Source organism: Anser cygnoides, chromosome 23 (genome assembly GCF_040182565.1).
Source record: "Anser cygnoides isolate HZ-2024a breed goose chromosome 23, Taihu_goose_T2T_genome, whole genome shotgun sequence".
Lineage (NCBI taxonomy): Eukaryota > Metazoa > Chordata > Aves > Anseriformes > Anatidae > Anser > Anser cygnoides.
The window spans coordinates 492,166-505,941 of record NC_089895.1 but is presented as its reverse complement, the minus strand read 5'-3'; the positions used below and the strand labels follow the sequence as shown (position 1 = coordinate 505,941).

General features: G+C 62.2%; 1 protein-coding gene across 4 annotated transcripts; it reads right to left on the bottom strand.

Annotated features, from left to right (window-relative positions):
* Window positions 1–236: 236 nt before the first annotated feature.
* ECE1 (endothelin converting enzyme 1) lies at window positions 237–13,339 on the bottom strand. Of its 4 annotated transcripts, none has more exons than XM_066981981.1 (18): window positions 13,203–13,339; window positions 9,895–9,981; window positions 8,659–8,800; window positions 7,771–7,983; window positions 6,369–6,493; window positions 5,885–6,097; window positions 5,623–5,814; window positions 4,919–5,061; window positions 4,723–4,837; window positions 4,378–4,488; window positions 3,999–4,097; window positions 3,836–3,913; window positions 3,327–3,430; window positions 2,971–3,081; window positions 2,775–2,842; window positions 2,507–2,697; window positions 2,319–2,414; window positions 237–2,004 (listed from the first exon to the last, which is right to left on the bottom strand). In XM_066981981.1, the coding sequence occupies exons 1-18, from the start codon at window positions 13,203–13,205 to the stop codon at window positions 1,828–1,830; spliced, it is 2,268 nt and encodes a 755-aa protein (XP_066838082.1). In that variant the 5' UTR covers window positions 13,206–13,339; the 3' UTR covers window positions 237–1,827. The 4 variants fall into 4 exon arrangements, with proteins under 4 accessions (XP_066838082.1, XP_066838083.1, XP_047904685.2 ...); XM_066981982.1 differs by lacking the exon at window positions 13,203–13,339 and adding an exon at window positions 11,383–12,164; XM_048048728.2 differs by lacking the exon at window positions 13,203–13,339 and adding an exon at window positions 10,508–11,316.
* Window positions 13,340–13,776: the final 437 nt, after the last annotated feature.

Sequence of the window (13,776 nt, the reverse complement as noted above, 5' to 3'; positions counted from 1 at the left end):
TAGCCACCCACAGCGAGAGTGAGTTTTTTGGGCACAAAACCCTGGCTTTAGCCTCCGAGAGAGGTGGAAGACACAAGCAGAGGCTGGGAAAAGTCTGCTCAGCTTGGTCTTTTGTCAGCACGGGGGGGGCCCATCTGTGCAGATCCCACAGCAGGGATGGAAAGAAAAAGGCACAGTGGGGACACAAGACATTCCCTGCTATAAGAAAAAAAAAAAAAGTCATGAGCAACTCCAGACCCAGTAAAAAGTATTTATTTCAATTATGATAAGCTCCACATGTAGGGTGAAAAAATAGTTACAAAAAAAATCCCCGCATATCCCTCCTTTTACATATAAATATTAAAAATCCCTCTACATCTTTGCTTTCTGTCTAGAGCAAGAAGGTGCCCCATGAGACAACACGCAGCACCTGAGCTACTGTCAGTGGTTTCTTTTCTAAACCGCAAAGAAGAATATTAAAAGCCCCCGAGGAGGTCCCTCGCCCCCATCCCCACCAGCTTCTGCACTGGCACCAAACCAGCGCTGCAGGAATGGAGGTTTGGGGCCCCGCGGTGATTTCGGGGCTTGCAGTTCCTGGGCGTAGGGGCTGGGCACAGCAGTGAGCAAAGCAGCAGCAAGAACTGCCTGTGCTTGGCTGGAGAAGCTTCTGGGCCAGGAGGCTGGGGCCAACCTCCCTTTACGAGGATGGGAGGGATGCAGGGACTTTCCTGCTGCTGCTCTTGCCACGCTCCTGCTTTCTGGGCTCCCCTTTCCTTCCCCTCTGGCCGAGATGCAGCCACAGCCCTTGGGAAAGGCGCTGGCAGGACGCAGGATCAGTGCAGTCCTTGTGTGCTGCCGCGCACCCAGCCTTGGGCTCTGTGAACCTGGGGATGGCCAGAACCAGTCCATGCCCATGGCCAGAGGCCGTCATCCCTGCCATCACCACCTCAGTTACATCTTTGGCACGTCAACTTTTCCCTTTGCACTCAGAAATTAAAGCTAATCCCAGGAGCTGCAGCATCCCAGCAGAGCCCTTCTGCGACCTGACAGGAGTCCCTAAGGGGGCTCCACCAATCCTGTCCCCAGACCCTGTCCCCCCTTTCCCCATCAGCATCCTCTGGGGACGGTCCCTCCCGGAGGAACCCGGGCTCCAGGGCCGGCCGGTTCCATCCACAGCCTGGGCAGCCACATCTGGCTCCCCCGGCTGAGGAACCATCCCCACAGGGTGCTGTGCCCTGCAGCTGCATTAAGTAAAAAAGATCATTAATAAATATTCTAATCCTTTGCTAAAAACAAAAGAAAAAAAAAGCTTTTAAATGCATTTTCCCTGAAATTTTCCAGTGTATTCCAAAATGCATGAAAAATATATATATATTTCCCCCCAAAATATATCTTAAACTACTTTCCATCCTTGTGTGCGCATCTTTGGAGAGAGGAAGGTATGCCAGGTGTATTATGCCAGGTGTATTTAGACACACAGCCAAACCTGCTGGCACCGTGGCGTTCCCTTTATCGCCTCGGAAGAGGGATTTCCTGGGGCAGCAGATCAGGATTGAGCACTGCGTGTGTAAATACAGGCAGTGCCCGCGGACACGTGCCTCGGCACACGGCCTGGTCACGGTGGGAAAGAAAAACCCTCAAATCGAAGTCATTTCACCAACGAGCGAGGGGAAGAGAAGTTTTCACAGTGGATCGAACCTCGGACAACACCGGGGACGCGGGGCGCCGCTCCAGCGGGGAGCTGGGCAGTTCGCTGCACAGAGAAGTGGTTTCAGCCTCTTGAAAGGACCAGGGAAATTCAGCCGCCGGCAGAGGACGAAGCAGCTGGTTCCCTCGGGCATTCGCCCATCACCACACTTCGCACTTCTTGGGGGGGTTCATGGGGGAGCCCAGGGGGCAGCCGAAATGCTCCGCGAACTCCCGGGAGTTGGAGACGGTGCCAATGACACGGAAGCGCGAGGGGCTGTGAGGGTCGGTGATGAGCCCTTCGTGCGAGCTCTCCGGCGTGCGAACTGAGCACCACACCTGCAGATGGGGGGCGAGAGGCACAGGCGCTGATGTCTGCAACTGCAGGACCCCGCTCGGTGCCAAAGCAGACCTCCCCACTGGCAGGACAGGGGCCAACACAGCTCCAGCTCCAGCTTTGTCTTGCTTTTTAACCAGCACCACCCTGACTTGGTTCTCCACCCACCACACAGCATCTCCGGAGACCTCAGCTTTGCTGTCGTGCTCTCCCAACAGCGTCTGGAAGCACGCTTCCACAGATGGAAGGAACCCCTAAGATGGAAGGAACCTGAAAAACCTGCATCATCCTCACTGCCTGTGGCTGAGAGACCTACCTGCGCGAAGCCAACGAAGAAGAGCTGGTGGTTGGTGAGGCCGAGGGTCGGGAGGGTTTCCTCATCCCCATTCTTTTTCAGCCAGTTCTGATACGCCTGGAAGGCGAGGAGCACAGTGGGTTCAGGGGACGGCACAGCCCCAGCCACCCCATGCCCCCCGCCACCTGGCCCTGGCCCCCCAGCCCTACCCGGTAGGCAGCTTTGAGGCCCCCGTTGTCGGCAATATTCTCCCCGAGGGTGTGCTTGCCGTTGACAGCCTCGCCGTTGATGGTGTAGTTGCTGTACTGCTCCACCATGCACGCTGTCTGCCGCTTGAAGGCCTCCACCGAGGAGTTCTTCCACCAGGGACGCAGGTTGCCGTCCTTGTCGTACTCCCGGCCTGCCAAAAACACGTCGTGTCCTTTGCCTTTCCAACAGTCCCCCTGCCACCAGCTCGCCCACCCGGCCTGCCCATACCTTGGTCATCGAAGGCATGTGTCAGCTCGTGGCCCACCACCACACCAATACCACCGAAATTCAGCGACCTGTGGGAGGGCGATGCTGAGATTCAGAGAGCGGCCGCTGCTCCCCTCAGCTGTGAAATTCAGCATCAAGTTTGGGGACAGGAGGAAATTTGGGAATCCTGCCCTCCTTGTTTTCCCTAGGCTCTCACTTGGGAGATGCGCGGGTGTAAAAAGGGGCCTGGAGGATCCCAGCGGGGAAGACGATCTCGTTCTTGGTGGGAGAGTAGTACGCGTTGACCGTCGGAGGCGTCATGCTCCACCTGTGGGGACAAGGACATCGCCAACACAAACCCAGCGCTGAGGTTTGCTCCAGCTCCATCCATTTACAACAGCGCAAAGCTGTCAGCCCAAATTAATTCCCCACAGCCAGCATGGTCTAACGGGCACGTTTCCAGCAAAACCGAACCCCAGCGCTCCACACAGTGGACAGGGGATGTCACGATATTCCCGCTGAGCGCAACAGAGCAGCGGGGTCTGGCTGTGCCAAGTGGGGAAGAGGACTTACTGGTCCCGGTTTGGTGGTTTCCGGAGCTGGTCAGCGGTGACCCTGGCCGAGAAGTTGTAAAACTGCATGACGTTCTCGAAGTAGAGGTCGGACACAGCCTCATACTGTGGAAGAGCAAGGTGTGAGTGGCACACGGTGGTTGCCCGGCCCCGCTCCTCCCGGCACGTTCGCGTCTGAGCCTCCAGAGCCAGCAGTAGGCCGAGTTATGGCTGCTCTCATTTCTCCTCCTCTCCGACATCTGCGGAGCCTCAGGAGGACAATGAATCACTGTTACGGAACTCCATGTCCGGGCAGGGATCCCAAGGGCCCTGGCCACCCCATGACTGGCTGCAGCTCTCTGGGAAGTCCCCAGAGAGGGGCCAAGGACAGTAGCGAGACCCTTCCGGAGGAGACGAGGGGCTCAAGGCCGCCCTGGGGCCATGGTCATAGGCACGCACGTCCCGCACATCCTGGTGGAGGTGGGGGAAAGAGAAAAAGGAGACCCAGGGGACATCATCCGCCCGACTCACGTCATTAAAGACTTTATCCAGCTCCTTGGGGTCCATGATGAACTTTGGGTAGCCGATCATGTTGTAGATGGCATCCGCCTGGGGGTGACAAGGACTGAGGTGCTTTTGGTGCCAGGGGTGGGAGGACAGGCTCGCCTCCCCGCTGCTGCTCCCAGCGCCTCACCTTCTCCTTGGCAGATTTCCTCGTCTCTTCGTCCATCCACTGCAGGGTCTCCAGGCTTTCCTCGAAGGCTGTTTTAATCTCTGCGATCATTTCCTCCGCCTAGGGGAAACAAGGCGGTGCCTTTTGGCCTGGAGAGCCGGCTTCCCACCCGAGCGAGTTCAAGGACCGACGCAAAACCCTTCGCACCAGAGGGGAGGAAGAGGCTGGGATGCCAAGACGGCACAGGGCAGGGACCGGTGAAAAACCCGGCAAACAGCAGCACACAGCAAACACAGTAATGTGGACACAGAAACATCGGCTTGCCCCGACAGGTCCACCGCCGCAGCAGCTTTCCCGGCACCAGGGCTCGCGTGCTGCTGGTGGGGCAGTGGGGACGTACCACCTGCTTGCTGTCCTCGGCGAAGGTGGCCTTGACGAACATGGCCCCCAGGGCAAAGCCCAGGTTGTTGTCTGTGTCGCTGATGCAGAACTTCCAGCGGGGGAGGCAGGTCTGCACAGGGCGAGAGGTGGCTGTCAGCGGTGGCACGGCACAGCCAGCATCCTCCCTGCTTCCCACCGCATCACCCTGCCTCGGGATCGGGCTTGCACAGTGCTCTGCACCAGAGATGCAAGCCCCAAACCTGCCCTACATCTGGTTTTGGATGCAAGGTGATTGCTAAAAACTGCCAATGCTGCACTGATGTAGGAGTCTGGGTATTTGGAAGCATCGGGGCTCCCCCCTCACCTTCTTCGTCCCATACATCACTTCCATGAATTTCTCCTCAGCATCCTGGAAGCGCTGGTCGAGGAAGGGGCTGGTTTTCCGCACCAGGTTCCAGATCATGTAGTTGTTGAGGAGGCTGCGGCGAGAGGCAGTGAGCGGGCAGTGAGGCGCATCGGCCCCCCCCCGGGCACCCTCCAGGTGGGCTGGGGGCTCTCACCATTTATCCGTGGCCAGGATGAGGTCGGAGACCTGCTCCAGGTACTCCTTGGCATAGACCACGATGGGCTCCGACTCGTTTAGCTCCACGGGGTGGAAGACCATGGAGAGGAAGGGCATCCAGTCCACAGCCGGTGCTAGCTCCTGCAAAAGCCATGCCACGGTTACAAGCTCAAAAAGGGACCCAAGAGCCATTGGGGGTGGCAGCCGCCTCCCAAGCCGGTGGCTGTCACATCGGCCCCGGTTTGATGGATTTGGCTGATTTTGAAGAGGCCACTTCCCATAGCAGCAACATCCTCCAAAGGTCGGAGGGGACTAAACAATTTCCTCCCACAAAGGAAAAGAAAGCCGGGCGGGTGTCAAAACGCTGACAACGGGGCGGGGGGGAGGCACATTATGGCCCCTTTGGGGACACGGGGAGGTGGCCAGGCTGACGTCTGCAGCTGGACAGAGGGCAGCAGAGCCAGGAGGGCGTCAGCGCCTCGGTAGGATGGCTGCCAGCCCCGGTCTGGAGGCTGGGAGGAGCAGGTCGGGGTGGGATGTCCCCGCCGGGGACCCGGCTGCTGAGAACAGGCCAAGCTATTGCACAAGCACTTCCCAGATGGTTTCGGCCAGCGTTAGGACTTCCCTGGAGGAGCTGCATCACCCCCTCCACTAGCCCTGCTTCCCAACCCCAGGTGCCCGGCAGTCCCGTCCCGCTCCTACCTTCAGGTCTCCAGCCGTCATTTTGTGGTAGATGACCTCCTCGTCCCGGTGCTTCTCCTGCGGGATGGTGATGTTGGCCAGCGCGGTCTCAAAATCCAAGATCTGCTGCATCTGCTGCCGCGTCGACTCCTCGTCGGTGCCGCCCAGGAACATGCCCAGCTGCACCATGTAGTTCAGGTACCCGGCGAGCACCTACAGGGGGACGGGAGCGTCACCCACCCACGGCAGCTCTCCGACAACCCCAACCCTCCGCCACCCTTACCTTCTCGTTCTCCGTCTTGTTCAGGTAGTAATCCCGCGACGGCAGGCCTAGCCCCGACTGATCCACCTGGATGACGTTGCTGTTGGAGTTTTTGGAGTCGGCACTGACATAGACGGAGAAGAAGGGCGAGGTGCGGTAGTGCGCCGTCACCTTCTGCAGTGTCGCGTTGAAGTTGTCCCCGGCCCAGGGGCCCGTGATGTTCCAGCCACCCAGCTGGGGAAGAGAGGGCTCGTGTAAGGAATGACTGCGTGCCCTTGTTCAAATATCCCCCCGCTGCCCATCCAGGCAGGAAAAATCTTGCGATGAGGCTAAAAAGCCCAGGAGAGGCAAGACCTGCCCATCAATCTGATAAATCACTGCCTCCCTTGGGAGAGCCAGCCCTGGGGGACGCTCTGCCCCGGAAAGAACAGAGGCTGGAACTGCCCATAAATGAGCTTTTCCCCCCATTTTGCAGAGGACTCAACTGACCGGGGAAGGGCCGAACCTTTTGGATGAGCTCCATGAGGGGGGCAGCTCGCAGCTCCTCGATCTTGCTCTCGTTCATGCAGGCCTGGTAGTAGCGCTGCGCTTTGCGCTCCGCCTCGCTCGACACGTTGGCCGTGGTGTTTTCTGCGGGAGGCGCACAGGGTGGCTCGCGGGGGGCTCACGGAAACCGTAGGGGATGCCAGAGTCCCCAGCCTTCCACCAGAGAAACACTCAGCCCCGTTTTGGGTAACAGCTCCAAAGAGGCACCGAAGGATCACCCCGCCGGTCCCCCTGGCCCCGTCTGGCCTCCTGCCCCCATCTCCCCTCCCTCCAGCAGCAGCTGCTCCAGCTCTTTGGAGGAGAGAGATGAAGAAAGAAAAACAAAAAGCACTTTTCCAGCAGCTCTGCCATTCCCAGCATCACCCAGCCCCCTGTGCTGCCCTTGCCCCTGTGCTGGCACTCCCGGCTCACTCCCCAGGCCTGTATTATTTATTTCTACAAGAAAGAACAATAAACCCATTTTTCTCCTCCGCCTCCAAAACCATCCTTTCTTCCCACCCCCCCCCCCAGCCCTGCTTCCCTGGAGTTTTTTTTTCTTTCCTCATGACACAGCTTGCACCTTTGGCTTCCCAGCTGCATGGTTTTATTAACCGGGTCCCTCGGCTACGAGGAATTCAAGGAAATGCCGAGTGCGACCGCCTGGCTGGAGGCCCGGTCCCTTCTCCCGGCGCAGCGAGCGCCAGATTTCTGCGGGAAGAGCTGGGGACGAAGCCGTTCCTGCGCCGCCCCCCTCCCGAAAGACAACGCTCTTCCCAAGCCTTCTCTTTCAGATAATCAGCCCCAGTGCCCAGCACAGTGGAAAGTGCTGATAAGGAGCCAGTTGTTTGCTCAGAGCTTGAACAAACCGTTCCTGCCGGCTGCTCGGATAAGCTGCCCCACTTTGGTGTTTGCGTGCGGAGGCTGAGCCCGGGGGTCCCTCCCTCTGCTGGGGGGCTTCAGCCCCCAAAATGGCCAGACCGAGAGCCAGCTCCACCCAAAAAAAGCTCCACCAGCAGGGAAAGCTCCTCCGCTTGGGGTGATATCAGGGTGCTATGGCCTCCGTGTGCAGTCTGAGCTGCAAACCCTGCATTTCAACGCTCCCAAGGGCACCAGCACAGGTTCTGCAGAGCCAACACCCTTCCCCTGCTTGGCTCCCTGCACCAAAGAGCTGCAACACCACGTTCAAAAATCCCAAGGGCATCCAGGAGAGCAAACATCACCGGGACCTGCTTTCCAACGTCCTTGCAGTGCGTGCCTCACAGACTGGTTTGATGCTGGCCTTTAAATCCAACCTTACATCCCTGCAGGCGTATTTTTGGCACCCCCAGACCTAGCGGGGCTCCTCGGCACCTGCGCTGCTGCTGCTGCTGCTGCGTGCTCACCCAGCAGATGCTTCATGATGGCCTGGTTGTGCTCCCAGAGGTTGTTGAAGGTGCCCCAGCGCGAGTGGCCGTCGGGGAGAGGGTTGGCCTTGATCCAGCCTCCGCAGGCGTAGCCGAAAAAGTCCTCGCAGGGGTTCACCGCCCGGTCCAGCGAGCTGAGGATGGAGCTGGTGACGGAGATGCAGGCCTCCGACAGGCACACGGCGGGCGGCCCTGGGGGTGGGCACGACGGGCTCAGCTCCGCCGCTGCAGCACGACAAGGGAGCATCCTGCCCCTCGCCCGAGCATCCCACGCCATGGCGAGGGGTGTGGGCACACATCCTGCCCTGGAGCAAGGGGCATGGGCAAGGATCCCAGCCTGTGCCCAAGCATCCCACCCCAGCGTGATGGATGTGGGAGAGCATCCTGTCCCACCAGCGTCCTGCCCGGTACCCAGTCATCCTCCCCCAGAGCAAAGGATGGGGCCAAGAATCTCCCCCTATGCCCCCGCATCCTGCCCTGTGCCCAGACATCCCACCCCGGTGAGAGGGATGCAGACGAGCATCCTACCCAGCGCTCAAGCACCTCACCCTGGGGGAAGGGAGCCAGGCGAGCGCTGTCTCGTGCCCGAGCATCCCACGTGGTGCTCGAGCATCACGCCCTGGGCTGAGGGCTGCAGGCGAGCGTCCCCTCCCATGCCCCAGAACCCTGCCCGGGGGCAAGAGATGCAGGTAAGCATCCTGTCCCATGCCCGAGCATCCCATCCCATGTCTGGGCATCCCATAGGCTCCCCGCCCGGTACCCAAGCCTCCCACCTTAGGGCGAGGGATGCAGGCGAGTGTCCCGACCCCCACCTGAGCACCCTGCCCTGTCCAAGGGGCTTGGTCCCTGCGCGGCGCGGGGACTTACGGGCTCTGTACTGGAAGATGAGGCCCAGCAGGCACGCCGCCAGCACAGCCGCCAGCACGGCCACCAGGACCATGAGCTGTTTCTCGGGCCGCGTGCGCTGAGCCCAGCACCCCAGGCTGCTCCTCGGGCCGCAGAAATTCACCTGCGGGAAAAGCAGCGCCGTTTCCCCATCGACGGCACGTGGGGAAAAACCCACCGGCACACCCCCCGTCCTCCCCCTTAACAAATCCATTTGCTTCCTACAGCCCGTGGCATGGATCGGGCCCGCTGAAACGCGCCGTTTTCGGCTGGGAAAAGCCGCAGCTGCCTTCCAGAAACCCGCCAGGAAGGGCGGCACAATGGCAGGAAAGGGAGCGGGGCGAGCGCTTCGGCCGGCCAGCGGGATCACCTGCTAGCCCGTGCCACCCAAATCCCCAGCCCCCCGCCACCTCGGGTGGTCCCCGTCCCTGTCCCCCCCCTGAGCTGGGACAGGGTGGGGGACAAGACGTCGGGAAGTGCCGTAACAGGATACTCCTGCTCGGCTGAAAAACATCCCCAGGAAGCACGAGCCGACGCGATGGCAAGCGGAGCTCCCTGCGGTGGCACGGCCGTGCTGGGGACAGCAAAACAGCAGCAGAGCCCTGATTCTGGGGTGGAAAACCCTGTTCTGGGCAAAGATTATGGGGCTGCCAGCAGGGTGAGCACCAAGAGCATCGCTCCAGCCCCAAATCTTTCCCCGCGAGGGCGGTTTAACCAGCGAGGCCGGACGCTGGCGGCCACGGGCTCTTTTCCTGCCACCCGCGGCCCTTTTTAAGCCGCTTTCCCGCTGCTCGGTGAGGAATTAGCCTAATCCCCTTTGTGCGGGGACAAAGCTCCCGTCCTGTGCTAATTGCTCAGCCCAGCCCGAGTCGAGTCGAGCCAGGACAGGGTTCGGCCAGCAGAAAAGCTGAGCGCCCCAGCGCTGAACAGCAGAGGGGTCTGGCCCCGCGGGATCCCCCGCAATCACCGCCGCTCGCTCTGGGTTGCGGGGACAGCCCCGGTGCCCCAAGGCACAGCCCCGATGGGTGCCAGGGGCGAGAGGAGCAAAGGGCAGCGGCCGGCAGCCAGCACAGCTCTGCCCACGCCGGACTTTGCCCCAAGGGAAGGCGCCCAGCCCGGTGAAAACAACCCATCCCAGGCAACCCTCTGCTGCTTGCCAGGACCTACATTCTCCCCTTCCCCCTCCCCCCCCCCCCCGTACACACACACAGCCCCTACCTGGAAGCCGTTGGGGTACCCATCGCCTTCACCGATGGAGTCCAGGGGGTCTTCGTCATCCAGCGTTGCCCGCTTGTAGGTCGACATCTGCGAGGGCGGTGAGGAAATGGAGGGGCTGAGCGGCAGGGGGCCGGCACCCCGGCCGCGCCGAGGAGGAGGAAGGACGGCGGCAGGGGAACACGCACCCTAAGAGCCTCCTCCTTCTCCTCCGGGGAGCTGGAGCCTGAATGGCTCCGGGCTAGCAAAGCGCCGAACAGCAGCCGCCGGAGGAACGTTATGGAAAGCAGCGCGGCCGGAGCCAAAAGCTGAGCGAACCCGAACCCGCCTCGCTTCCCCCGGGGACGGGTTGTGCAACCTCCCCTTCGCCAGGAATAACGCTGGTTCCTCCTCCATCAGCTCCCGGCCCCGGGACTGGGAGAGGGTCCCCGTGCCGGGTTCACCAGGGACTCGGGCAGTGCTGGCAGCGGGGAACCAGCCTGTCACCCCGAGACTACCAGCTCACTCGCACCCTCCTGCCTGCACCGCAAACCACATGCCCCCTGCCCCACGGCATCCCCCAAAACACCCCGTGGGGTCCCTCTGAGCACCCAAAGCTGTGCAGAGGTGACGGCACCTTGGGTTTGGGCTGCGCACAGGCTTGGCAGACGGGCAAAGCACCGCTTCCCTCTCGGCTCAGCGTCCCCCGGGCGTTACCTCGTGCCGAGGCAGGGGGGGGCCCAGCTCTTATCTCAGCCCCCGGCAGAAAAACAAGGGGAAACCTCACAGGCTGGCAGACAGCCCTTATCGCGCCGCCGCCGCTTCCTTCCCCCCTGGCACGGCCCTGCCACCAAGCACTGAGCCGCATTGTCCCCACGGGGACAACAGCAGGCGCCCCGAAACCTTCCCTGGCCCCCGCGGCGCCGCTCGCGTCCCATCACTCCCCGACATCAAACCCTGTGTGGTGGGGGGGGGGTGGGAGCAGGGGTCTGCACCCGTTTGGGGGGAGGTAGGCACATTGCCATCCCGTTGCCACCGCGTCCAAAGGGACACGGAGTCGGTTTGAATCTGGCAGCACCCAAGCGCACTGCCATGCCTCAGTTTCCCCGTTGCTCAGAGAGCGGCGAAAGCAGCCAGAACTGGGGAGAGCCAAGGTGCTAAGGCCACTCTGGACAGGAATGGTACAAAACCACCCAAAAATCAGCATTTTGGGGGTTGCCCAGACGGGGAGCGTGCTTTGCGGCAAGGCGAGTGCAACGAAAGCGTCAGTCCTCAGCCATCCAGGGGGCCGAACAGCCCCGGGGGTGGAAACGTGCCCCGGCCCCAATAACGCCCGATGACGACAACGTCGCCGTGAGGCTTCCCAGCCCACCCGTTGCACAACCAGTAATTGAGCCCAGGGCTCTGCCCGGATCCCAAATCGCAGCCTGGGTTTGATTAGCCGCAGGCACGAGGGTGAGCGCGTGCACCGGGGCGGCCGACAGCAGCACCCCGCCACCCTGCAGCACCCACCTGGGGATGGGAAAGGGCTGAAGGGAAAAGGCCCTTTCCCCTCCTGGCTTGTGCAAAAAGCTCCGTTTCCAGACCCAAAATCTCCTCTGAGCGCTTGCCTCGAGCCCGCGCTTCTGCCTGAGAACCGTGCAGGGAGGAAAAGCTTCAACTGCAGGATTTTATCGCTGGCAAAATCTGTTTTCTTTCTCTCTTTCTTTTTTTTTTTTTTAATTCCTCCCCTCTCCCTTTCCCTCCTTGTTTTTGCACTTTGCACATGGCTGGAATTCACAGCTCCGGGCTTGAGTCCCTGCTCATGCAGGGGGGGTCCGGTCACAGGGGTCTGCAAATCCCCTGTGGGGCTCCAAAGCACCGGCGCGGGCCAATTCCTGGAGTCCGAGCCTTCAGCCAATGCTTTCACTCCGTTTCCTGAGGAAATGAGGCTTTTCGGAGATCCCCCATCCCGCCTGCCTGCCCCTGCGGCCCCCTGAGCAGCTCCAGCCCAGCCCGGTCTGAAAACAGCAGGAAAAAGGGCAAAATGCATCCGCCCCCCCCTGCATCGCTCCCCGTGCCGTGCTGCCTCAGCCCCGTATCAGCCATCAGAGAATCCACGCCGAGCTTCAGCCCCCCAGAGCCCCCCCGGGGCTGCCACAGCGCATCCTCAGGGGGTGGCCAGAACCCCCCCGCCTCAATTTGGGGAGAATCGGGTTTGTAGGTATTTACCGCACCCATGTTACCCGCCCCAGTGTCAAGCAGCACCCACAGGCGCTCCCACCCCTTGCTTGCAGAGAGGGGGGAACGCCCTTTTTTTTTGGTCAAAAAGGGGTGTTTTTGGTTTTTTGTCTGTTTTTTTTTTTTTTTTTGGGGGGGGGGGGGGGGGGCGGGTGTCCCAGCTCTAAAGTTTGCTAAAATCGCATTACAAACCCACATGGGCTGGGGGGGGGGGGGGGGGGGGGGGGGGGGTGGCACCCAAGGGTGCGTGCAGGGGGACGGGGCGGGGGGGGGGGGAACCAAGCTTTAACCCCACGCCCTCAAAACTCCCCGCAAGGCCTCAAAAAAGCCTCAACCCCCCCCCCCCCCCAGAATTCGCTTTTACAACCCCCGCCCCCCCCCCAAAAAAAAAAAAACCCGTGCTCGGGGCCGGGGGGCCCCTCACCGCGGCCTCGGGGCGCCGCCGCCGCCTCCCGGGCGCCATTTCGGAGCGAGCGCTGCCCCCGCCGGCCCCGGCGCCTCCGCTCCGCGCCGCCCCCGCCCCGCTCCCGGCCCCGCTCCCCGCTCCCCGGCCCGGGCCCGGTCCCCCCCGGCCCCCCCCAGGCTCCCTCCGCCGCCCCCCCCCCCCCCCCCGCGGGCGGCCCCGCCCCCGCCCCGCACCCCGGGGTGCCCCCGGCGCCGCCGCGGCCTGCGGCCGGCCCGGCCCCGTTACCGGGGATGCCCGAAGGGGATGGGAGGGGAGGGGGGGGGGATAATTAGCAGCTGCTTGCGTTAATGAGGGGGGGGCGCGGGGGAGTCGGGGAGGGGGGGGGGGGGCAGCCGGGTTTGGCTGGGGCCGGGGGGTGCAGGGCAGAAAATGTTGAAAAGCTTTCAAAAGGAGCAAAAAGGGGCTTAAAGCGGGAAAATATCACTACCATCATCATCGTCGCCGCGGGGGGGGCGCCCCCACCCGCCCCGATTCACGCTGTGCCCCCCCCCCCCAGCTGCTGGAGGGGGGGGGGGGGGGCACCTCCCTGCGCCCCCTCCCTCAGAGCCAAGGCTTGGGGGGGCACCCACAGAGCCCAAGGGCGAAGCGGGGGGGGTCTGGGGGGGGGTGGGGGAGGCTTTGGGGCGGGGGGGGGGCCCGCACTCACCATGGCTCCGAGCCCCGGCGCTGCGCGCTGCGGCCCCGGGGCGGCGCGGGGCGAGGATGCACCTGGGCCGGCAGCGCCAATGGGGCGGCGGGGCCGCGCCTCCGCGCCGCCGTTAACTCCTTCGGGGGCCGGGGGGGCGCCGGGGGGGCGCCGGGCGAGGAGCACCCGGCGAGGAGCACCCTCCCGGGCGAACGCGGTCCCCGCTGCGCAGTGGGTGCTCTCAGCTCGGGGATGGGGAGAGGGGGGAACTGGGGGCTGGGGGAGGAACTGGGAACTTGGGAGGGGGGAACTGGGAACTGGGAACTGGGGGGGGGGGCTCGAAATTGAGGGGGGAACTCGAAATTGGGGGGGGAACTGGGAATTAAAATAAACGAGTGTGCAAGCGCGCAAAGCTGCGAGTGCGTGGGCATGCAGCTGTTCGAGCAGCCGCGTGTGCAAGCAGCCGTTGCACAAGGGTGCAAGGATGCAGTCGTGCAAGGAAGGCTGCGGGCATGCGTCTGTGCAAAGCGGTTTTTGCAAACAGCCAAGCGTTGCTTGCGGTTGTGCAAGGTGGTGAGCGTGCAATTGGTCAGGC